The sequence below is a fragment of the Peromyscus eremicus genome, chromosome 13 (assembly GCF_949786415.1).
Source record: "Peromyscus eremicus chromosome 13, PerEre_H2_v1, whole genome shotgun sequence".
Taxonomy (NCBI): Eukaryota; Metazoa; Chordata; class Mammalia; order Rodentia; family Cricetidae; genus Peromyscus; species Peromyscus eremicus.
The window spans coordinates 21,167,828-21,193,462 of NC_081429.1; the positions used below are offsets into that span (position 1 = coordinate 21,167,828).

General features: G+C 41.8%; 1 protein-coding gene across 1 annotated transcript; it reads right to left on the minus strand.

Annotated features, from left to right (window-relative positions):
* Nucleotides 1–22,585, minus strand: Ndufv2 (NADH:ubiquinone oxidoreductase core subunit V2). Its single transcript, XM_059278266.1, has 8 exons — nucleotides 22,451–22,585; nucleotides 11,627–11,692; nucleotides 9,460–9,522; nucleotides 9,262–9,378; nucleotides 7,520–7,688; nucleotides 3,822–3,931; nucleotides 1,615–1,691; nucleotides 1–153 (listed from the first exon to the last, which is right to left on the minus strand). Exons 1-8 carry the CDS (start codon nucleotides 22,499–22,501, stop codon nucleotides 60–62), a joined length of 747 nt encoding a protein of 248 aa, XP_059134249.1. The 5' UTR covers nucleotides 22,502–22,585; the 3' UTR covers nucleotides 1–59.
* Between the last annotated feature and the right edge of the window lie 3,050 nt (nucleotides 22,586–25,635).

Sequence of the window (25,635 nt, forward strand, 5' to 3'; positions counted from 1 at the left end):
CTGTGTAAACAGGTCCATAGTTTATTTCTCCAGTGACATTGTTTACAGAGGAGTATTAGTTAAAGGCCTGCTTGCACACCAAAGCCAGGTCCTTTGGGTGGTTCAGTCAAAGAGGTGAGGCCTCCAGCTGGCTCACAACAGAAGCGCCCACTCCTGAAAAGAAAAGCAAGTAATGATTATTAGTGATTAACATTTACAAATTTTCCTTAAAAAAAAAAAAAAAAAAACTGGCCAAGTATGCTAGCACACACCTTTAATCCCAGAGCTCTGAGGCAGAGGCAGGCAGAGCTCTGTGAGTTTGAGGCTAACCTGGTCTATATAGTGAGTTCCAAGCCAGGCAGGGCTACATAGTAAAACCTGGTCTCAATATAAAAATAAAAGAAATTTTTCAGCTTTATTGTAATCTTATGGTACTATCTGAGGTCTATTGCTGATTAAATGTCATTATGTGGCATATGACTAATTAGTTTGAGAGACCAAACTATGTCATATAAAGAGAACCAAAGATCTCATGATATTCAATATGACAAAAAAGATAGGAAGAATACAAGATAGCAATTTCAAGAAAAGTAATTATTTTTTGGAAGAGGTATTTAAACAATTCTGCACTAAGGGAAAAAAAAAAACCCAAAAATAAAGATTATCTTGTACTGGGGTCGATGGCATGGCTCAGCAGGAAAACGTGATTGCTGCAAATGACAGGCAACCCAAGTTCAAAACCTGGGACTCTTCTACAGGTGTAAGGAGAGAACCAATTCCATAAAGTTGTCCTCCGTCCTCCACACATATATTACACAGGAACATAACAATTTTTAAAGAATATTTTAAATTATCCTGTATTGACTGAAAGGGGAAACTGATCTCTTCCATATATTGAAGATTCTATTTCAGTATAAATGTTCTGGTAGATCAAATAATTTTACAAGATTTTTTCCATATATGTCTATGAAATGTATGTAAGCATGTTTGCACATGTACGTATGTGCACCTGAAGGCCCAAGGTCAATCTTAGGTGTCTACCTCTATTACTCTCTACCTTACATGGCGCCAATGTCTCTGTTGAACTGTCAACTTGCTGTTGTAGCCAAGCTGGCTAGCCACCTTGCTCAGGAGATTCCCTGGCTCCTCTTCCCAACAGTGGGATTATAGCCCAGCCACCATGTCCACTCAGCTTTTATACGTGTTCTAGGAATCTAACTCCCATGATTACGCTTACATGGAAAGAACTTTACCAACAATGAACAATCTCCCCAGCCTTATCTTATAGATTTTTTAAGAAAAAGTGTATCAGCCGGGCAGCGGTGGCGCATGCCTTTAATCCCAGCACTCGGGAAGCAGAGCTAGGCGGATCTCTGTGAGTTCGAGGCCAGCCTGGTCTACAGAGCAAGATTCAGGACAGGCACCAAAACTACACAGAGAAACCCTGTCTCAAAAAACCAAAAAAAAGAGAAATGAAAAGAAAAAGTAGATCTTGCTCAGATGAAAGCTTTAGATAGGCAAACTACTTCCAGTCAGCTCCTATGAACATGAGTGTAAAACTCTTAAAATTAAGCTTCTGATTACTTCAGTGTAAGTTATGCCATCAGAGTTTATTATATAGAAGTAGGATTGTACCTTGGCCCAGGCTTTGGAACTTTCCCAGCTCTGAGTTCATCAATAATCACTTCAATATCCTTGGGTGTTAGATCCTCCTAAAGAAAAATTGAAGCCATTAATGAATTACTGCTGTAAAAAAGTCTATAAAACCTAAAATTAATTCATTTATTTACCAAGATAGCTAGAACTGAATAACTCCAATATATAATGCAATGCACATCAAGAGCTTTAGCGAGGAGTCAAAACCAAGTTTATTTCAAGTGAAACCTCTGCATTTGAGTTCCGGCCTCACCACTCACCACCCTCCGCCTCTCTCAAGTCCCTTTACTGATATTTGAACTCAATTTGAACTTGTTTTTGAGGATTACTTAAGTGGTGGTTTGAAAAACAGCACCCCCTCCCCCACCTAGTTGAATGCTTAGTAATTAGGAGGTGTGGCCTTGCTGAAGGAAGTGCCACTGGGGGTGGGCTTTTCAGTTTCAAAAGCTCATGCCAAGCCCAGTGTCTCTCACTGCCTGCAGATCAGGACATAGTTCTCAACTACTCCAGCACCACCTGCTGCCATGCTTCCTGTCAGGATGATCATGGACTAAATCTCTGAAACCATAAGCAAGGCCCCAGTTAAATGCTTTCTTCTTTATAAGAATTGCCTTGGTCATGATGTCTCTTCACAGCAATAAGAAGAGTGACTAAGACAATAAAAAAACAAAGTAGAAAAGTGCCAGAGTACAAGAGAACAATTGCTAATCCTGGAAGAAACATTGCAGTACAAAGAATAATTATCATCAATAGTTGTAACCCATAAGCAGAGACCTGAATCAAAAGCTCTAACTACTAACTGAAGAGACTCTCACTTAGACACCTCTGCCTATAGGCTACTCTATCAAGATTTATGCGTCATACAAAGTCCTGTCTAATTCCTATCTGAGGAATATGTAACAGGCCAAACTTAACAAAAATTCTGCAAGAAAACACCAAACAAACTTGTCTCCAAGTTTTCAATACCCAGAAGAGCAAGGGACAAGACCCCAGACCAGCACTAAAAAGGTCTTCATAACCACAAACCTAAGCACACAAAGTTAAGATTCAAAAAAAAGGCTGTACATTTGATACAAGGATAAACTAGAAAGTAAACTGTCCTGCAAAGAAAATTTCTGGTCTGGAAACTTTGGCATTGCAGAATGGACGAAGTAAATAAAAGGTGTAAAGAGATCAGCTTTGGAGGTACCATTAGTACCTCTAGGAGCAGAAGAGAAGTAAGGTAAATCCATTCTTGAAAATGCTATCTTCAACAAAGACCTCAAAGAATCTTTATGAACTAATTTATAAGAAATAAGCTGGGAGGTGGTGGTGCATGCCTTTAATCCCAGCACTCAGGAGGCAGAGGCAGGTGGACCTGAGTTGAGACCAGCCTGGTCTACACAGAGAGATCCAGAACAGCCAGGGCTACATAGAGAAACCCTGCCTGGACAAACAAAAAAAGAAATATAAACTAACAAAATACCATAATCGTAAACCACAATATAATTAGGTAGCAAGTAATTTAACAATGCAAACTGGAAAACTAAACATATTTGGATATTAAGAACACCTCCAGAAAACTTACAGGTCAAAGATAAAGGGATAAACACAAAATTTATAAGGTATAAAGTAGTAGAGGTGGGCTGGAGAGATGACTCAGTGGTTAAGAGCACTAACTGCTCTTCCAGAGGACCTGGGTTCAATTCCCAGCACCCACATGGCAGCTCACAACAGTCTGTAACTTCAGTTCCAGGGAACCTGACATCCATGGCAAAACACCAATGCACATAAAATAAAAAAATAAATTCTTAAAAAAGGAATAGAGGTATGTTACACATTTCATCTATTTAAAAAATGTAAGCAATATGACATTACTACAGATATAGACTGTACAGAAAAGACTTTAAAACATTTATAAGAATCCACACTAAATTTATGGTAGTAAGTATCTGCAGAGAAAAAGAAGGTAATTCCAGTCTCCTATACTTGTATGTATAATTTTTTTCTGCAAATAATGATATCAATAGACAATATTATCTAAGTAAATGCATTTTGGTTCTACTATATGTAAATGATTAAATTCATCAAATTTATCATATCCTGGAGAAAAATGCAAAATGTTTAAAGATAATTCTTTTAAACCTTCTAGATACTTATACAAAGGATACTATAGAACGTTAGCATATGTGAAATTGAATACTCACATAGTAGTTGTCATTGATTTGAACCATTGGTGCATTTACGCAGGCCCCTAAACACTCCACTTCTATGAGTGTGAACATCTTGTCAGGGGTAGTCTCTCCCACCTTTATTCCTAAAATGTAAATCATCACTATAAGAAACAGATACAGTTTCAAAGCAATATGGTTTAAGAAAAACAATGTATCGCCGGGCGGTGGTGGCGCACGCCTTTAATCCCAGCACTCGGGAGGCAGAGCCAGGCGGATCTCTGTGAGTTCGAGGCCAGCCTGGACTACCAAGTGAGTCCCAGGAAAGGCGCAAAGCTACACAGAGAAACCCTGTCTCGAAAAACCAAAAAAAAAAAAAAAAAAAAAAAAGAAAAACAATGTATCAACAACGTTATAGAGGTTTATATATAAATATTGATGTGTATTAAATCTCTGTAAAAATGAAAAGAACCAAGCATAGTGGTGCACACATTTAAATCAGTGCTTGGAGAGCAGAGACAGCACAAGTTCAAGGACAGCCTGGACTATACACTGAGATCCTGTCTATATAATAGTATAACGTTCATTTCCCTCTTTTGTTTTTTATTGCTTGTTTTAGGTTATTTGGGTTTTTAATTTTCTTTTGTTTTTTAATTTTTTGAGACAGGGTCTCACACAAAAGCTCAGGCTTGGCCTCTAACTAATGACAACCCACCTGTCTTAGCATCCAGAGTTCTGGGATTATAGGCAAAAGCCACTGTGCCTAGCTTCAAGTTATTTCTTAAGTAGGCTTGTTCCTTTAAAATCAGTAAAAGCTGGGAGACCAGTGCTTACTTGGTTTTCACCCATGTTGTGATAAGACTGAACTTCTCCCCACCACCTAGCTGATTGTCTGCCTGCCACGGGGCTGACCTCCATGCCTACCTCAAACAGCACGGCTCTCACTCTTTTCTCTCTCACTCCTACAGGCAGCTGGAGATATTTACAGCTTGCCTGCTTGGGGTTTTCTTTTAAACTAATAAAACTGTCCTCAGGCTTCAAAACAAATAAGCAAGTAAATAGGGGCTGGAGAGACTGCCAAGTAGTTAGAGCATTGGCTGCTCCTGCAGAGGACCTGGGTTCAGTTCCCAGCACCTACACGTGGCTCACGGCCTATTATTCCAGCTTCAGGCCTTCTGGCCACTGTGGGTACGGCACAGACACATAATTAAACATAGAAACAAATAAAGTCATTTCAAAGGTAAATAATTGGACTGCTACTAACACAGTTATACCATTAGATTGGCAAAGATTCAGAAAACTGAAGATCAGGGCTGGAGAGATGGCTCAGCCATTAAAGGGTAGGCTCACAACCAGAAAGCTGAAGGCCAAGATTATTAAGAAGGTTAATAATGAGTACTCATACACTCAAGGGAAGAAATTGGCAAAATATGGCAAGCGTGACTCAGCAATTTTTCTTACACACAATCTTAATACACAATATGAAGAGCATGCAAAGGAGTGTAAATATCGAAGTACTAGGGTAACGCTGTAAAAGCAAAACAATGTGAACACTGTGCTATACAAAAAGTACAAAGTTAAACCACACAATGTAAGCACAAACATATTACATTTATATACTAAATAATAAGGGATATAAAACCTGGTGTAACTAATATACCAAGCAGTTACCAGAATCTAAGTCTTAGAGGTAGGTTTTAGGGGTCAACTTGAGCTTTCTGCCTTATATACTTCAACATTGCCCAAATGTGTCTGTGGCAGCCAAGGGCTTGTATTAAGAGGAAAAAAAAGCCACAATTGACGACAAAGACCAGAGCTACTTGAGAGACTGAGGTCAGAGGACTATGAGCCAGAACAGCTTGGTCAACTCAGTAAGACCCTATCTCAAAATAAGTTAAAAAAAAAAAAAGGGGGGGGGGGGCTTGCTGAGGATACAGGTCAGTGTTGAAAGTACTAACACCAGTGTGAAGCCCCGTGTTTCTTCAGTACAGGAAGAAAAATTAGAAGATATTTACTTTAACTTACAAAGTTAAAAATGTAACAATGGCAGTTTTGTATGGAAAATGCCCATTTATTTTATAAATATGCTATAATTATACCTATTTAAAATTTCCCTATTGTGAAGTAGTCCTGCTATGCTGTTACTTATTCTGTTGCTTCTCTGGAAAAGTACATGGACATTTTTAAAATTATAATTGCAGCCAGGCAGTGGCGCACGCCTTTAATCCCAGCACTGGGGAGGCAGAGCCAGGCGGATCTCTGAGTTCGAGGCCAGCCTAGTCTACAGCGTGAGATCCAGGACAAGCACCAAAACTATACAGAGAAACTCTGTCTCAAAAAACAAAAACAAACAAACAAACAAAATTTAATTATTTTTACTTCTGTGTGTGTGTGTGTGTGTGTATGTGTGTGTGTGTATGTGTGTGCATGTGTTCATGTACATAAGTGCAGGTGCCCCCAAGAGATGTCAGAGCCACCTGGAGCTGGAGTTATAGGTGGTTGTGAGCTACTTGATATATAGATGCTCGGTAGAAATTGAACTCAGGTCCTTTGGAAGAGCAGTACATGCTCTTAAGCTGAGCCATCTCTCCAGCTCATGTATGTATAGTCTTTTGTTTTGTGACATATGCCAACATATGAGAGATAATTTTCCTAGAAGCTTTATAAACATACTTAATGACTAACAGAGATTAAAAGCTTAGACTTGAGGCTGAAAATTAGATGAACACAAACTAGAAAGAAATAAAAGTAAATAATATCTTTTTAAGTATCAAGAAAGTACAAACCAAGTAAGATAAATTGAAGTTTAAAAATTTAGGTGGGAAATGTCCAATACAGAAAGACAATTTTATTTGGGAGGCATGGAGTGTAGACAGAAGAAGCTATTAAGATAGGTTCTTAATGTATAGTCCAGGCTGACCTTGAGCTCACTATATAGCCTAGACTGACCTAGACTCAACAATTCTCCTGTCTCAGCATCCTTAGTGCTGAGATTACAGCTGTGTACCACGATAACCTGTTAGACAATCTTGGTGTTGGTTTTTTTTGGAGGGGTTGGGGGAGGTGTTTCAAGACAGGGTTTCTCCGTGTAGAACTGGCTGTCCTGGAACTCACTTTGTAGATCCACCTGCCTCTGCCTCCCAAGTGCTGGGGTTAAGATTATGTCTCACAGGGACACAGAACCAGAATTCAAGCCTGTCAGCATGGGAGGAAGGATTCTGGGAGAGAAAATTTGGCTGAAGGAAACACTATTAATACTATTCAGGGCAGGAAGAAAGCCATCCCCATTAGCAGTCACTTACTCCTCTCCAGCCAGTGACAGCTGCTGATCTGCTTTTGGACTACAGAATGGACGGTTTCAGAGAGTGTGCTGGTTTGAATGAGAATGGCCTCCATAGGCTCATATATTTGAATGCTTGGTCCACAGTTTGGAACTGTTTTGGAGGGATTAAGAGGCGTGGCCTTGTTGTAGAAGGTGGCCTTGGATTTCAAAAGCCCACAGCTTTCTCAGCTCAATCAGCCTTGTGATTATATCTCATGGTGTAAGCTCTCAGCTACTGCTCCAGTGCCATGCCTGCTTGTCTGCTACCGTTCTGCCTGCCATGATGGCCATGGACTCACTATCTGAAACCATAAACCTCAATAAACTCTTTCAAAAAAAAAAAAAGATTATGCCTCACCACACCCTGGGCTGATCTTGGTATTGTTAACAAAAGAAATGAAGTATCTCATACCAAGCTTTCTCTGAAGGGTCTCCAATATGCTGTCAGAATCTCGAAGCATACAAGGTGTAGTAGTGCAGACCTGAATATGGTACTTTCCAACTGGCTTTCGATTATACATTGTATAAAAAGTTGCTACTTCATATACTCTCATTGGAGGTACTTGTAAAACTTCTGCCACCTAAAATATTAAAATATTAAAGAAGATGATTACAATGTTTATTACCTGAAGTGTAATGTACTCAACTCTAAATAGTACAATATGTTCTAAGTACTCTTACACTGGCCTCGAACTCAGAGATTCATCTGCCTCTGCCTCCTGAGTGCTGGGGTTAAAGGCATGAGCCACCACTGCCCGGCCTAAAGTATTTTTACAGCATTTAAAACTAAGGTATAATTTCAAATAAAACACTTTTCACAAGCACTATATATCATTATAATATTTTTGTTTTTTCTTTTTTAGTGCTTGAGATTAAACCCAGGGCTTTGGAGTTGGCAGGCAAATGTTCTTTCACTTAGCTACATCTCCATTTCACATCAAGGTTTCTGAAAAAACTAACCAGTTGTGTCTACTAAGGACAGTATTTAGTTAAATAAAGCTTTGTAACATATTTCAGTATTAGGGAAGTAAATGAAGCAAAAATAAAAATCAACACAACCTCAAATTTGCATTTGTGGTTATTAGATAAGGTCTATTCCTGTTCTCCCAATAATGACTACAGCCTTTGTCTTTTGTTCCTTTTTGTGATTCTACCTTAATAGCTAAACCAAATAAAGTTTAGAGAATGATGAGAGTGAGTGAACTCCAGTGGAGTATCTATGAGAGCTGGTCAAGTAGAAAGCACAGTGAGCTGGTTCTTATACAGCACTCTGTAAATGAAATACTCTGTTGTCACATGAATGTAATCATTGTATTAACAGGATAAAATAAACTGAAAAATCTAGATTATTGCTAAAACTATTTGAAAGCAATTAATCTTCACATCTGTAATCTTAGCACTTGGGAGCTGAGGCAGGAGTATTGGCTAACGCTTCAGACTAGTCTGGGCTAAGTGTGTCAGGCAGAGCCTGTCTCGGAAGAGAGGGTGAATCTCACAGTGTTGGGCTGAATGGCAATTCTGAAGGTAACCAAATGGCATCCATACCACATATTAGATACAGACTTTTCTTAAAAACTAGACCCAAAGATGTAAAACTATTCAGAGGTTACATTTGGTAAGGGAATCCCCCCCTGTAATTTTAGGTTGAAACACTGCATTAATTTTCAGAATACTTTGGTACTAAATTATACACATTTGAGATTTTTTTTTTTCATTAAAACCATTTCTTTCTTTTTTTTTTTTTCAATCATTAAGACCATTTCCCTCAAAAGGAGGGGAGGGTGAGGGGACGACAGGCATCAGTATGAAATAGGTGTCCGGCCATCCTATCTTTCTGCAAGAATGGAACTGTATTAAGGTGACTGAAAAAACACACTAAGGAGGTTATATCTAACCATCTATCTGTCTGTTTGTCTATCTATCCATCCATCCATCCATCCTGTGTGTGTGTGTGTGTGTGTGTGTGTGTGTGTGTGAGAGAGAGAGAGAGAGAGAGAGAGAGAGAGAGAGAATGACTGACTACTACAGGGCTCCAAACTCCTAAACTCTGAAAAATAATGTGACTACCATGATGATTTTTTTTGATGATTTCTACATAAAGAAGTTATCATATACAATCTCTCCTCTTTCCTGAGGCAAGACTGAATTCAGTACCTTGTTCATAGCGGATATGGGCAACCATCCATTCTGCCTTTGGGCTAGATCCAGGACTGGGAGCACAGCTGCTGCTTTATGCCCTTCTGGGTAGTTTTTCACTATTGCCTCTATCCTCTGTAAAAGGAAAATGCCTGCTTTACACATAGGAAGCACTGAATACTTGAGAAGTCAATTATATTGGTTATTTAATCATACCTTATAGTTTTCCGGTGTGAAATCAAATGGAGTATCTGGGTTATTCTCAGGAGTATCTCTATGCTATACCCCAAAAAAAAAGACAAAAATTGTTTTTTCCAGAATTATCAACCTTTTCCTTGAAATATAAGTATGTAAATATTACTGTGCATTACATTATACTGTTGCGGCTCATTTAATGCCTGCTTTAATTCCATCATTCTATCAGTCTATTTGTAGCGAGAATGACTAAAAATACCTATTTGTAGAACAGTTTCAAAACACATCATTAGAGATTAAGAAGTTCCAAAAAATAGTTATCCAACTTCTCTAGGAATGGGATATCAAATACAAATTGGCATCCTTATGTAATTAAGACACAAAATTGTAAATATGGGCTGGAGAGATGGCTTAGAAACACTTGCTGCTAACACAGAGAACCTAGCAGTCACACTGAGACACTTACAACTCCCCATTACTCCAGTTCCACAATATCCAATAGTCCCTTCTGGTCTCTAAGGGTACCTGCACCACATGAACATATATACATGTAGACATATACACCAATAAAAATTTTTAAATAAAAATTCTAAATGTGAGTTCCAGACACAAAAGTACCCAAAGCAAAGGAATTGATTATCCTAGGTACCTGGGATGATATATCTCTACTCTTCAAAGAGGTACAAAAATACATCTTTCCCCAAACAAGTTTTCCACAGAGAAACATCAAGCTCCTCTTTAGAAGCTTTAGTTTGCCAGGAATCCCAGGACATGGACAGCCAAAGCCACACAGAGAAATCCTGTCTTGAAAAAGGAATCCCAGGACTAAGGAAGCTAAGGCAGGAGAATTGCCAAGAGTTCAAAGCCATGCCAGGCAGTGGTGGTGCACACCTTTGATCCTAGCACTCGGAAGGCAAAGGCAGGCAGATCTCTGTGAGTTCGAGGCCAGCCTGGTCTAAGAGTGAGTTCCAGGACAGGCGGAGCTACACAGAGAAATCCTGCCTTGAAACCACCACCACCCTGGCAAAAAAAAAAAAAAAAAAGCAGAGTAAGTCAGACATTAAAAGTGCCTTTAATCCCAGCAATGGGGAGGCAGAGGCAGACGGATCTCTGAGTTCAAGGCCAGCCTGGTCTACATACCAAGTTCCAGGACAGCCAGCAATACACAGTGAGACACAGTCTCAAAAAAAATGTAAAGAATAATTATCTTAATAGAAATAGAACGTCTTGATGTTCTCAGAGTTTTGCTTTTTAAAAAGGTGTCAATCAAAAGAGGGAAGAAAACGTACGCTTTGAACAATTTCAAACGTGAGGCCAATTTAATGTTTTCACAAAGTCTAAATCATCTTCCATGTTTATTACAGTGACATCAAACGCTAGGCTAATTCCTAAAAACTGCTCACATCAGATAAACAAATGCAGCATCTAAAGCTTTCCGACTTGTACAACAAAATTGAGGCGTTCATAGATACCACCTAGAGTTAAAACTGTGAAGCCAAAAATATGGAGGCCAACTGCTTTGTAAACTAATATATTTATTATGTAGTAATGCCCTAAATATATTACTTTAAACCCTTGAGTTTGGAACTAATACCTTTCAGGGATTTCTCAGGTTACAGCCTTGTTACCTTCGGTGAGCCAACATGACTGACTTTGAGACCATGGAGTCTGACCACCAGGTTAGGGCTCATAGTAACTTTACCAAACAATAACCCAAATGCTCATTCCTAGAGTCTCCTAGGTCCCCAGGAGTTAGTTTCTGTTTGAGAGGGTCAGCTGGAACCAAACATCATGTGAATGATAATGAATTGAACAAGCTATAGTCAAATCTCTACAACGGTCAATATATGCCAAAGACACGGGTACTGAGGCTGTGGTTTGGGGTAGGAGAAATGGCACTTACTGCTCTTGCAAAGGACTCAGGCTTGGTTCCCAGAGCCCACACCAGCTCCTAAGAACCTAAGAACACCTTCTGACCTTCTCCAGCTCCTGCATGTACACAGTGCACATGTGTGTTCTCAGTCACGCACATGAAATGACAACAAATATTTAAAGTTTTTGGATTCAACACTGCACACTCTAGGCAAGTATTCTATCACTGAGTGGTAACATATCCTGCAACTGGAGATATTACAGTAGACTCACTCAAATTCAAGTCTTTCCATCATGAGGAATTCTGATGACTTACCACAAATAAGGCTCCTCCAGCACCATTTTGTACAGCTGTCTTATGCAAATTCCTTGCATGTCTTCCCTAAAGTTAAAATTTTTAAGAAAACGTAGTTACAAATTTTAAGAAAATTTTCATGAACTACTTGAAGAGTCCTAATTTAAAACAAGGGAATCAGGTTATCTTGGGAACCATCTTAGGAGGATCTGCACCTGTGCCCTTGCCCTTCTCCTTCAGAAGTCTCAGGAAATGGCTGCAGAAAGGCACATTATTAACTCATTTGTGGAGTCAGTGGAGGAACTGACCGAAACTCAACCAGAGCTGAACACAGGTGTCATATTCACTCTACTCACACTAGGCTGGCATGCGATACTGTCTTTCCTTTTGTCTGAATCGATGAGATGGTAAAGTTTTGTTTGTTTTGAGACAGTCTCACTATGTAGTCCTGATGTCCTGGAACTTGCTATGAAGACCAGGCTGGCCTTACAGAGACCCACCTGCCTCTGCCTCCCAAGTGGGGATTAAAGGTTTGCACTATCACACCTGGTCCCAATAGTAAGTAAGGTAAATGCACAGGAGTCACATGAGTCACAGCTGTGCACAAATGAGTCACATTATACTCTTTTTTCTTTTCTTTTTTCTTTTTTTGGTTTTTTGAGACAGGGTTTCTCTGTGTAGTTTTGGTGCCTGTTCTGGATCTCGCTCTATAAACCAGGCTGGCCTCGAACTCACAGAGATCCGCCTGCCTCTGCCTCCCGAGTGCTGGGATTAAAGGTGTGCGCCACCACCGCCCAGCTTCACATTATATTCTTCTAAAGATTTTTTTTTGGATAGGGTCTCCCTAAGTAGCCCAGGCCGGCCTTTAATTTTTTTCTTTGCCTCAGTCTCCCTGGTGCCGTGTTAGCAGACCTGGCAGCCTTCTCAGTTCTTTACTGAACTACTTCTGCAACTCCAGCCACACGCCTTACTGTTCTAATGCTGTGCAGACCTGGAAGGGCGGCTGCTCGGAGCGAATCTGACTGTTAGATTTTGTTCTCTTGTTCCTCTCCCGTCCTGTAGACCTCCCACCCTAAACAACTAAACGTATTCTAAATCCTACTGTCTCTAATTCTGTGACCCACCAATGGCAGGACACTGAATTAAACCAAGCACGGAACTGGCTACCAGAGAAGACTAAGTGTGAGTGACTCGAAGTAACAACGTACTTCACTTTGCAGTGATAAAGCGGTAGTTCAGCTGCAGAAATACTTCCCACAGCACATCTTGCTTCAATTAGAAAAAACCGAGTCACACACTGTGAAACACAGGTATAACAGAGTGGTGAAAACTATCAATCTTAAGTAGATTAGAGTACAACCAACAACCAGAGAAAAGGTCCCAGAGGGGCTTTGCTTCACCTGTGTTCTCCCCTACCACCACCACCACCAGCAGCAGCTAGCAGATAAACAAGTATTAAATTACGCTTTTTTGTTTGTTTGTTTTAAACATAATTTTTAAAAAGAATGCAACACAGTCAAGGCTGTGAAAAATGAAACTAAGCCAGGCGGTGGTGGCCTACACCTTTAATCCCAGCACTTGGGAGACAGAGGCAGGTGAATCTCTGTAGGTTTGAGAACAGCCTGGTCTACAAAGTGAGTTCCAGGACAGCCAGTGCTACACAGAGAAACCGTGTCTCAAAACAAAACAAAACGACCCAAAAAAAACCCAAAAAGAAAAATGAAACTAAACTAGAAACAGCTACTGCAGTCACTCTAGCTGAGAACACAGTAAAATACAAAAACAATTTGAATAACAGAGAATTACTTAAGTAAATGCTAAGAAAAATAATTCCTCTATAATAATGTAAGAAATAGTTCCCTTTAAAGTAGGGAAAGTATCTAACCCCTCTTTTCACTCTCTGAGCCTTTGCATACTCATTCCACTGACTTTAGATTAACTACTACTTGAAGACTGCCATCTCCGACTTGGCTCTGACTCCCTGCTCTCTCCTTTACGTGTCTTTTCCTCTTCTGGTATCATCCACCGACTATGCTGACATTATTAAGTCTTACTTCTAGTAACAAAAGGCTAACACCTAGAAGAGACCAAAAATGCATAAAGCCAATGAGGAAAATTTAAAAAGATCACAAACATTTAGAAACTTACTAGCAATTAAGAGCATTCCATTTAAAATATTGCCAATTTAAATTAGGAAAAGGTTTTGGTTTGGGTTTTTTTTTTTTTTTATGATAACATTCCATTTGGTTGAGAGCATGGGAGAAATGGGCTTGCTAATGCATTAGGCAAACACTCATACAAGCCTTTTAGGGAAGCAAACTAGTATGATTTATGGAAATCCTCGTAGAATTCCCATCTTTTAACACAGTACTACTTTTGGGAATTTACTTTTAAAGAACATTACAGTAGTTGGGGTGACAGTGCGCCCCCCATAATCATAGCACTAGGAAGGTTGATAGGAGGATGCCATGAATCTAGGCCTATATACGAAGACCCAGTCTCCAAGGGGGAAGGGTTTGTGTGTGTGTGTGTGTGTGTGTGTGTGTGTATGCACGCGTGCGCACCCGCATCTGTGAAGATCAGAAGAGGATCTGGCATTACAGGGTGCTATGAGATGCCCAATGTGTACTGGGATCCAAACGCTGGTCCTCAGAATACTAAGGGCTCTTAACTGCTGAGCCATCTTTCAATCTCTCTCACTTTATCTCACTACATTTCATGTGTATGGGTGTTTTGCCTGCATGTGTATCTTGTACTATGTGCAAGACTGGTGCCTGTGGAAGACAAAAGAGTGTTGGATCCCCTAGAACTGGAGTTACAGATGGTTGTGAGCCACCGTGTGAGTGCTGGGAATGTAATTCCCCGGAAATAGCAGCCAGTGCTCTTAAGCACTGAACTCTCTCTCCAGCCCCTCATTTAACTTTTTTAGTGTGGTTTTTGTTTGTTTTGAGACAGAATCTCTCTGTTAATAGCCCTGGCTATCCTGGAACTCACAATGTACACCAGGTTGACCTTGAACTCACAGAGAACTGCCTGCCTCTACCTCCCAAGTGCTGGGATTAAAGGCATGAGCTCGCGCTCGCGCTCGCTCTCTCTCTCTCTCTCTCTCTCTCTCTCTCTCTCTCTCTCTCTCTCTCAATAAAATGGGTATCTTTTTTATTGGGCTGATTTTTGTTGTTGTTTTGAGACAGGGTTTTTCCATGTAACAGTCCTGGAACTCACTCTGCAGATCAAGCTGGCCTCAAACTCACAGAGATCCACTTGCCTCTGCCTCACAAGCCCAGCTTATTGGGCTATTCTACATTACTCTGAAAGAACTTCCTAATATGTTAAAGCATTGTTAGCTACTTAGCAGACACAAGATAAAACAATAACTGAAAGACAGATTTAAGGTAAATTTTTACAGCATGACAGATAATTGTCTTTTGTTTATAACTTTAACAAAGAGCCATTGTCAAAACAAAACAGATTAGTGTTTCTTGCATTTGCAAGTAATGGGCTTTTATATTGTAATTAGGCTGTAATTGTATTTTATATAGCTGAAAACCATCTACTTCCTCTCTGCTAAAGTTAATATATAAATTTCCCTTTCACTTAAAGGAAGTGGAAAGAGGGTGGGAGTAGCTCTGGTATTACCATAATGACTTTATGTTCCCAAGTTATTCATGTTAATAATGTATTACTGCTTATGAGCTTATCTGACACACCGGGCCATGAACAACGCTTTCACTCAAGACGCATAGAAAGGAGAGCACAACAATCCACAGACCCAGAGAGACTAGGTAAGGAGGGTTCATGGGAGGAGGACACCCAGATCTCCCTGGGAAGGGGAAATATAAGAGATTTTGACTGAAGGCAGGTGGGGATGGGAACATGAGCGATCAGGTTGGGGGGTACAGAGCAGGAGAGCGCTGAGGAGCACTGCTGGGGGCGCATTTTGGGGTGGGTGGACGCCTGGCCCAGGGGAATCTCCCAGAGTCTATGGGGAGGACCCCAGCTTAGACTCCTAGCAATAGCAGAGAGGTAGCCTGAACTGGCTGTCTCCAGTGACCAGATTGGTGCCTGGTCCAATTGTCATCATTGAAGTGTTTATACAGCAACTGATGGAGGCAGATACAGAAACCCAGTCAAACATTAGGCAGAGTTTGGGAATCCTGTGAAGGAGGAGAATGGAGTGTAGGAGCCAGAGGGATCAAGGACACCACAGGAAGGCTCACATAATCAACTAACCTGGGCCCACAGGGGCTGAACTAAGGAACCTGCATGGGACTGACCTAGGCACTCTGCATATATGCTACAGTTGTGTAGCTTGGTCCTCTTACAGTACTCCTAACAATGGGAACAGGGGCTGTCTGTCTATTTTACTGGTTTTTGGGATCATACTCTTCATTCTGGGTCGCCTTACACAGCCTTAATAAATGGAGAGGTGCTTAGTCTTACTGCAACTTAATATGCCATATTTTATTGATACTCATGGGAGACCTGCCGTTTCCTGGATTGAGATGGAAGAGGAAGGGACTGGGGTGGGAGAACAGGGGAGGGTGGGGAGAGGGACTGAAAGGGGAGGCTGGAAGAAGAGTCTGAGGCCGGGTGTAAAATAAATAGATGAATGAAAAAAAAAGGAAGAAGAAAGGAGAGCAGAGCAAACCAGGCCATCACTTTTACCCAAGCCCCTCCACTCTGGTACACTAGTCCCAGCTCTCCAACTGTTCTGCTGGAGATTCAGTTTACTAGAATCCTTCCACTAGGATGCCTCTCTCACACACATAAGCCATCTACCAGATGGAGCCAACATTCTGGCACTGCAGCACAATGCTGGATGTTGTCATCTAGAGTTCACCCAAGAACCCTCCGATCAATTACAGGGGTGAGCAGCACAGACTCTCCTGTTTGAAGTGAGTTTCTCATTCCGTGTGAGGCCCATAGCTGCCCAAAGCTGGGCAGGTAAGACAGACACACCTCTATCCAGCTCCTCTCAGCAGCTCCAGAAGCTAATGGCCTGCTAGCTCAGTGCTTCACTCCCCGATTCTATTTCTATTGACTTTCTCTTTAGGCTCTTTGCATAGATTCTTTGCAATACCTTAACACCAATAACATGGTCCCCTGACTTGGTCTCAGGCGTCTCCACATCTCCAGAGATTCTCACTAAGATTCTAGCGGGCAGAGGGCTGAAGGTGGTAGCTCTGGGCTCAAACTCAACATGCTACTACATACTGAATGAAATCCGAATCCTCCGTGTGTTATGTAAAAGGCCTGTGGACCCTTCCCAACCTCATCTTCTACCCTCTTATTTCTTCTCCATCCTACCAGGCATTTCCCTCCTTAGACTTACAGCACTGTTGCAGTGTGTACTTCCCACTCATCATCATGACAATGTTAAGTCCTCCTTGTAACCCTCTACCAGCCCCTGGGAAAAGGAACTGGCACATCCTCCTATACCTACAGCACTTACTCAATTGGGTTCTTCATCACATATAACAATTTCCCTGGGCAACTTCAGAAAGGAAAATTTAAACACACACACACACACACCAAACAAATAACTATTAAATAAAAGGGTGAACCACTCTACTCTAGAGGATACTATGTTGCCAAGCTATACTGTTCAATAGGTAAGGTTATTATTAAATCTTCAACTTACAAAGTAGGAGTGTATGTAAACCCATCATAAACTGAGAAAAATCTGTGATTTAGGATTTTCAAACTCATACATATTAAGATAAAAATTTCTTGGGGTTTTTCTTATTTGTTTGTTTTTTGAGACAGGGTCACTAAACAGCCCTGGCTATCCTAGAACTTGCTATGTAGACCAGGCTGGTCTCAGACTCAAAGATCCTCCTGCCTTTGGGATTAAAGGCATGCACAACATGCCTATGGTAAAAGGTAAAATTTCTTTTAGGTCTGCTGCGATTTTGCAATGTTCAGTTTAAAACTATCTCCATCATGACAAGCCAGCCAGGACTACGCAGAGAGACCCTTTCTCAAACAAATAAACAATGTCTAATGCAGGCCAGGCACGGTGACTCACATCTGTAATCCCCACACTTGAGAAGTACAAGAAGACTGCCAGAGTCTAAGGCCAATCTGGGCTACAAAGTGAGACTCTGTCCTACAAACCAAACAAACAAACAAACAAAAAGCAGAGGAATAAAACAGGAAAAGCATTTTATTGCACAAAAGTTAAAAACTGGAAAGAGCTACCATTGAAGGTGGCAAACGTCCAGAACAGCTAAATAGATCCTATCAAGCCAAACCACCAGGTGAAATAAATTCACAAGAAAAAAACTGGTAAAGATACTAAGAAACAACCAACCCAAACCAGGCAAACACCAATGTTTTGTTTTTTCCTTTTAGCCTGAAGGCAGTCCTAATCTGCTGTGCGCTGGGTAGCTAAAACTATAAAGGGGGGAGGAGGAAGCAGTCTTGAATGGCTTGACCCACCAAAGGAACTGGATAACCTCAGACATGGACAAGTGGGAAATCCCAGGACAGGAAGTGCCGAAATGGAGAAGCACAGTGTTCTGCATGGCCATCCCCCAGGTGAAAAAGAGAAGCCTATTCTGAGTCTGCATGTCTCATAGTCACAGCTAACTTCTGCGCTTATGTTCATTTGCACGGCAGGGCTCGAACCATAAGTGAAAGACAAGAACTAGCAGATAGCTAACACAGCAGAAACTCTAACACAACAGGTATTTTCTTTGGAAAATGTAACTGGAGAAGGAGACTAGAGAGATGGCTCAGTAGTTAGAGCACTTGGTTCTCTTCCAGAGTGGGGGAATTCGGCTACCAGCACCCACATCAGGCAACTCACGACTGCCTGTAGTTCAAGCTCAAGAGCCCCAAACCCACTTCTGACCTCAAAAGGCACCTGCCCTCTCTTGCACATACCTACCTATCCACAGATGCACAATTTAAAAATAAAGAAAAATGTATGTGGTCGAAGTTTCTCTTAAGAATTTTCTTAATTAGCCTTTACTCCTATTTTGATAAGTTCGTTCTGAGATCCCACTATCTGTGACTGAGTAAGGGGCCTGGTCCATACACGGTATATACCATCCACCAGTGCAAGGCTATCTAGCATTAGAGTGACAGTATAGGGGAGCCAGCAAGACTACTCAGCCAGTGAAGGCCAAGCCTACACAGGAGTTTGATCCCTGGGATGACTCCGAATCTGTCCTTCTGACCTCTACATCCAACACGGCAGATGTCCATACACACACAAACATGCAAATAACAAATAAAATGAAAAGAAAACAATGACAGTCTAGAAATGCATACTAATAAGCTGACTTCGATGTATTAAGTACATGGGAGGCTGAGGTAGAATTGATGCAAGTCAGAGGTCAGCCAGGGCTAATCAGTGAATTCCATAGCAGCCTGGAGTGTAGTGGGAGAGCCTGCCTCAAAAACCAAACGAGGGCTAGAGAGAAGGCTAGTGGGTAGGGGCACTTACTGCTCTTGCAGAGGACCTGAGTGTCATGTTGGGTGGCTCACAACCACCTATGACTTCAGCTCCAAGGAGATCAATGCATGTACAAACTCAAACACACATATAATTAAAAGGGTTTTATCTTTAAAAAAAAAAAAAAAAAAAAAAAAAAAAAAAAAAAGGCAAGCAGAAAATGAGCATGGTAGCACAGACCGGTAATCCCAACACTTGGAAGGTAAAGGCAAGAGGATGATGAGTTCAAAGCCATCACTGGCTACATAGAAAGCTTGAGGCTAGCCTGGGTTACATGAGACCCTGTCCCCACACCCATCCAAAAAAACATACATGGAAATTGTGGGGGGAAAAAAAAACAGTTTACAAAACCATAAATAATTCCTTCCAAATTTTGTTAAAATTAAGGTTTTGGCTAGGAAGATGACTTAGTGTAAATAAAAGTTTTTCCTGGGCAAAATGAGGACCTGAGTTCAATTCCCCAGAACTCACATAAAAATGGGCATGAGTACAGTGTTTGTAAACCTAGCATTGCTGGGCAGAGACACACAGATCCCAAGAGCTCTACAGTCAGACAACATGGCCAAAAGGCCTCTGGTTCAGTGGGAGACCCTGTCTCACAGCAATAAAAACAAAGAGAAATACCATAGACAACTGACATCTTCCTCTGGAATCAGTCACGGGCTCTCCTATTCCTACATACGATGTGCCCCCCCACACACACAGTATATATGTGCATACCTGGCCTGAAGATATAGATATGGAAATGATAACATAGGTGATTCATATTTCCTGAGCTTATTTATTTGCTGTGCCCAATATCCCATATTTCTTATGTTGATTAGAACTTACTGAAACTGTACTATGTATTTTTTAATTGCAAAAACATTAAAAAACTTTAAATTTATTACAGTTTCTTTTCTTTCTTCTTGTTTTTAATGCCACCTTTAATCCCAGCAATTGGGAGGCAGAGGCAGGTAGATCTTGTGAGTTTGAGGCCAGCCTGATCTCCATCCCAGGCCAGCCAGGGCTAGAGAAACTGCCTCAAAAGCAATAAAGAAGAAGAAGAAGAAGAAGAAGGAGGAGGAGGAGGAGGAGGAGGAGGAGAAGAAACCCACAAAACAAATCCTGCTTTTCAATTTATACCTCTTGTTACCCTTTGCCTCAAAGACAAAATAAGCAAAAGCTATCTATGGTGCTTTTTTTGCCCTTACTTCTTGGTAGATGGCCTCATCCTCATCACCTTGCCTCTGAGTTTTTATCAAGAGCCTATCTTACCTATGTAACCTTCCAGTTTCTGACTCTAATCAGACCTATTCCACTCTCACCCCTATGCAGTCAACTATGCAAAGCAGAACCCTTACCCTCTACTGTAAAATCTTTCATTGACTCCTTTCTATACTATACTACCATATTTACCTTTTGTTTGCTTTAGGGAGCTTGATTTTGAGTTGGGCATGTTTTACTGACAGGAATTTATATAGCTCAGGCTAACCTTGAACTTACTATGTAGCTAAGGATAACCCTGATTCTGATCCTCCTGCCTCTGAGCGCTGGGATTTCAGATGCAACCAACCATACTCATGTGTACCTTATTGATGTTTTTACATGAAATAACTCCACACGAACAGGAATTCTGTTTCTAACTTGTAGTGGTGAAAACACTGCACCACCCTCAAAAATAAGACGTAAGATGCAGCTATTTAACACACAGGAAAAGAGCCACCAAACATCACCTATCATTATTATACTCCAGCAGGGCATGAGCTCACATCTGTGGTCTCAGCACTCAGGAGGCGAGGCTGGAGGACCACCAAAAGTTCAAAGCCAGCATGGCACACTGAGCAGGTTCCAGGCCAGCCAGCGCTGCATGGTGAGACCTACTCTTAAAACGGGGCAAAAAGCCGGGCGGTGGTGGCGCACGCCTTTAATCCCAGCACTCGGGAGGCAGAGCCAGGCGGATCTCTGTGAGTTCGAGGCCAGCCTGGGCTACCAAGTGAGTTCCAGGACAGGCACAAAGCTACACAGAGAAACCCTGTCTCGAAAAAACCAAAAAAAACCAAAAAACAAAAAACAAAAAACGGGGCAAAATACTACAATCCAGCAGGCAGTGGTGGGACACATTTTTAATCCCAGCACTCAGGAGGCAGAGGCAAACAGATCTCTGAGTTCGAGGCTAGCCTGGTCTCCAGAGTGGCCAGGACAGCCAGGGCTAAACAGAGAAACCCTGTCTCAGAAACAACAACAAAACCCCACTATAATCCAATCCACACTGTTACCTGAACATTACCCACAGTAAGACTTCAAATGATTTACTGACAGACTCAACTGCAAATGGGAATATTTCCATTTCAGAACTGAAGAAGCAAAGATTAACTGCTCTGGTCACATAACTACAAAAGGTCACCAGTGATGCTACCCTTCAAAATGCAGGTCTAATTCTAAAGCCCTGAATGGATTCTGTACTAATATATACTAAGCTTTTGTTGAGAACTAGCCTTAATTTTTGTTTGACTACTGGGAAAATAAACCCAACCAAATAAAACTTTTTTCTTTCCTGTAGTTAATTACAGTAGCCATTTACGTTTATGTACTGTGTGTCCCTGCACTCTCCGGACACAAGTCATGCCTGTGAAGGTCAGAACACAACTTGTGGAAGTGGTTTTCTCCTTCCACTGTATGGGTTCAGGGCACTGAACTCGGGTCCTCAAACCTGTGGACAAGCGCCTTTCAGGCCCCGGAATCTGCATTTTTAGGATTACTTGAGTGTTTCAATCTCGGCAATCCAATTCCTTTGCCTATATGAGATCTACCTGAAATTCAAATGACCATAAAACTGCAACTCTTTAGTCATGGTAATACCGTTTTGCTCATGGTACTATTCTTTCACGGTTAAAGAGTACGATTTTCTACCAAGCACGTCCTATGAGGAATGAAAAACTGCAGTAAATGAAACACTGGTCACCTTTATCTAGGCCTGAAGGAACTCAGCACGCCTTCACCAAGCATGTCAGCATTTTCTCCAGCATGCTTCTAATTCTGTGGCAGCGGAGCCGCTAAGGCTGGGAGACAAGAAGCCCCTTTCTTCGCGGCTGCGATCCTGGAAGCAGCAGGCCCACGCAGGGCCGTACTAGGTTCAAATGACAACCGCCTCCCTGACCTTGACTAAGTTAGGGGTGACGTTCCCTGCCCGGGGAGGGACGGCTCGCACCCGGTCGCAGCTACAGCTGCGGAGCATGCCCGCAGCTCCCAGGACGAAGGCCGCGGCGTCCCTGCCGCCGCCAGCTGACCTGTCCAGCGCCCTGGGGGGGTGGGGGTGGGGGCTCTCCCGGTACCAAAGCTAAAGGAGGCACGAAGAGCGGGCGATTGTGGCGACAGTGCCCGCGTCCACCCCAGCCTCTTACCCACTGAGCGCTGAGGCCGGCCGCCCGGGCCCGCAGCGCCAAGGAGAACATGGCGGGCCACACGGTTCTCCTATCCCGGCCGCTCTAGGCTGACTCCGGACGAACGAGACTGGAGGGGGGGCCCCCCTGCGCGCGCTCACGAGCCCAGGACGCACGGCGCGCGCGCTCACGAGCCGGGAGGCTGGAACAAGTGCTCGACTCCGGAAGTGAGGGCGCGCGGGGGCTTCTGGGACCAGTGGGCGGACCCAGAACAGTCCGCTCCCTAAAGGGCACATCCCTGCTGGGAAAGCAGAGCTGCGGGATGTCAAGAAGGTAGATTAATATAGTGTGTATATCCAAGCGTAAGGCCCGAGGAAGCTGAGAAAAGTTCCCACTCGGAGCCGGAAGGGGCTTCCTAACAACCTCATTCTCTCTCGCTTCCTGTCCGGTCGGTCCCGGAGGGTGGTCTGGCCCTTTAAGGCTAGGCGCGCAGAAAGCCAGGTCCAGCGGGCGAAAAACCTCTGGACAGGTAGAATAAGCTTGAAACTGTGCTTAGGTGCTGAGGAAAGAAAAGGAAATGGGTATAGGCAGTCATTAAAAAATAGTTTGAAAATAATAAAGTGAAGTCTTTAAGGAGAGAGTAAAATGTAAAAAGAAGAAACCCCATAAGGTTGGGAGATGCCATAACAAAGGGCATTTGGAACCTATATAGTGTTACATTAAATGGTTTAAAATAGAAATAAAATGAAAGGATACACAACTTAACTGAGATTGGCCGAATACTGATTATGATTACTATCATTCTGGTATTTTATAGTTAGTTCTTCTTTTTTTTTTTTTTTTTTTTTTTGTTTTTCGAGACAGGGTTTCTCTGTATTTTTGTGCCTTACCTGGAACTCGCTTTGAAGACCAGGCTGGCCTCGAACTCACAGAAATCCACCTGCCTCTGCCTCCCGAGTGCTGGGATTAAAGGCGTGCGCCACCACCGCCCGGCCATAGTTAGTTCTTAATAGCCATAGTGCCTTTCTCTACCTTCTCAAAGGAAAAAGCTTTAGAAATGCAGGAAAAAGAAAAATAGAAAAGGTGGATTGATCAAAGACAAGCCTCAGAAGAAAAATTAGAAAGACTTACAAATAAAAAATGAGAAGGATACTAAGACAGAAGGATTAAGCCGAGAGCCTACAGAGCCACCATATAATGAAATAAAAGAAGTCCGGCCGAAAGTTGTGAGAAAACCAACTTTAGCTTGTCCATTTATTTTGCCACAAATACCAGCAGACAATAGGTACCCACTAGATTTAAAAGAACTTAAAGGGCAGTAGTTGCATATGGTATGCAGTCACCATTGGTGAAGCACATGCTAAATTCTTGGGTGGTTGAAAATAGAGTAATCCCCCAAGACTGGAAAGAAATGACAAAAACAGTATTAGAATTTGGTCCTCAGTTACAGTGGCAAGCGCGGTGGAAGGAAGAGGCTAGGGACATAGGAGAGAGAATTCAGGCTACAGGTATCAGTATTTCCCAGGATCAGTTGCTAGGTGAAGGCCTATATGCTGAGGCAGAAATGCAGGTTGAATATGATGATACCACCTTGGCACTGTGTTGTAAAGCAGCTTTAAGTGCTTGGGACAGGGTTAAAGATACAGGGAAAAGGTCTGAACTGCTTACTGACATTTTACAAGGCCCAAGAGAAGCCTTCACTGATTTTTTTTTTTTTTATGAAGATTGGCTTTAGCTATAAGTAGAAAAGTGTCAGATCCAGAAGTCAGACGAATATTACTCAAATCTTTGGCTTTTGAAAATCCTAATTCAGAATGCAAAGGGGTGATTAGGCCTTTAATGGCAAGATCAGCACCCATAGAGGGATGGATTAGAAATACAGTTGATACTAGATCTCACACTCATTATGTTACTCTGAAAAATCAAAATGTCAGATGATTTAATTGTGGTAAGCAAGGTCATTTGAAAAGGGATTGTAGGCAAGGTGTTCCTAGGAACAATGTTTTTTCTGGAGATAATTCAAACAGAAGCCCCCAGCCTTCTGAATTATGCTGAAGGTGTGGTAAAGGCCGGCACTGGACTAATGAATGCAGATCAGCAAGGTACAAACAAGGTAACTGCTTGTAGGGAAAAGCCCAGGGGGTGGGAAGGCCTCTCACAGGCCCTGATATCAAATTCAGGTTGGCTATTTCAGGTCAGCAGAGAAACTCATCCGCAGAACAATTAAACAGCACTGCTCTGGAGATAGCCATTAATAACCCAGATGTCAAAGTCAGAGCAGCTTTAGTAGAAAACAGAAAAAGTATGTGCACCATAGCATAGATAAATATTCAGGATTTCAATAGGCAACTGCTTTAAGTTCTGAAAAGGCTGATTCTGTAATTATACTTTCATTAGAAATTATGGCTATATTAGGAATACCTTTACAAATCAAAATTTACAATGCTCCAGCATATGTCTCTAGTAAAATGAAATAGTTTTTGCATATTACAACATAAAGCATGTTACAGGTACACCACACAATCCTCTAGGACAAGCAGTTGTAGAAAGATCCAATCGTACTTTAAAAGAGATGCTTAAAAAACAGAAAAAGGTAATAAAGACACCCCCCCAGATAGATTATATAATGCTTTATTAACTTTATTGTTTTTGAAGACAGGGTTTCTCTGTGAAACAGTCCTGGCTGTCCTGGAACTCACTCTGTAGCTTCAAACTCACAGAGATCCGCCTTCCTCTGCCTCCAGGGTGCCGGGATTAAAGGTGTGTGCCACCACCTTGCTAAATTTTTTAAATATTAATGAGCAAAAAAACTACAGCTGCTAAGAGACATTGGATTGTGGGGGGGGGGGATGGGACGGGGGGGGGGGGGGACGGACTGCTGAATTAAACCAGCCTATATATTTTAAGGATGTCTTCATGAATGGAAGTCAGGAAATATGTTGCATTGGGGGAGAGGTTATGCCTTTGTTTCCACAGGAAAAGAAAAGCTATGGATTTCTTCAAAATTAATAAAGATCAGATTTGACTGGGGGAAGACCTCCTGAAAATCTTGGCTACAGACCTGAAGCAAGAAACCAAGAAAAACTACAAGACAGGTGACATGTATGCTGATCCCTCTACGTGGAAACAGCTCTGAGTTGGATGAGACATGATAAATCTTGTTGGCTACAGAATCCTCATGACAGTTTGATTATGTAGTCCAAATG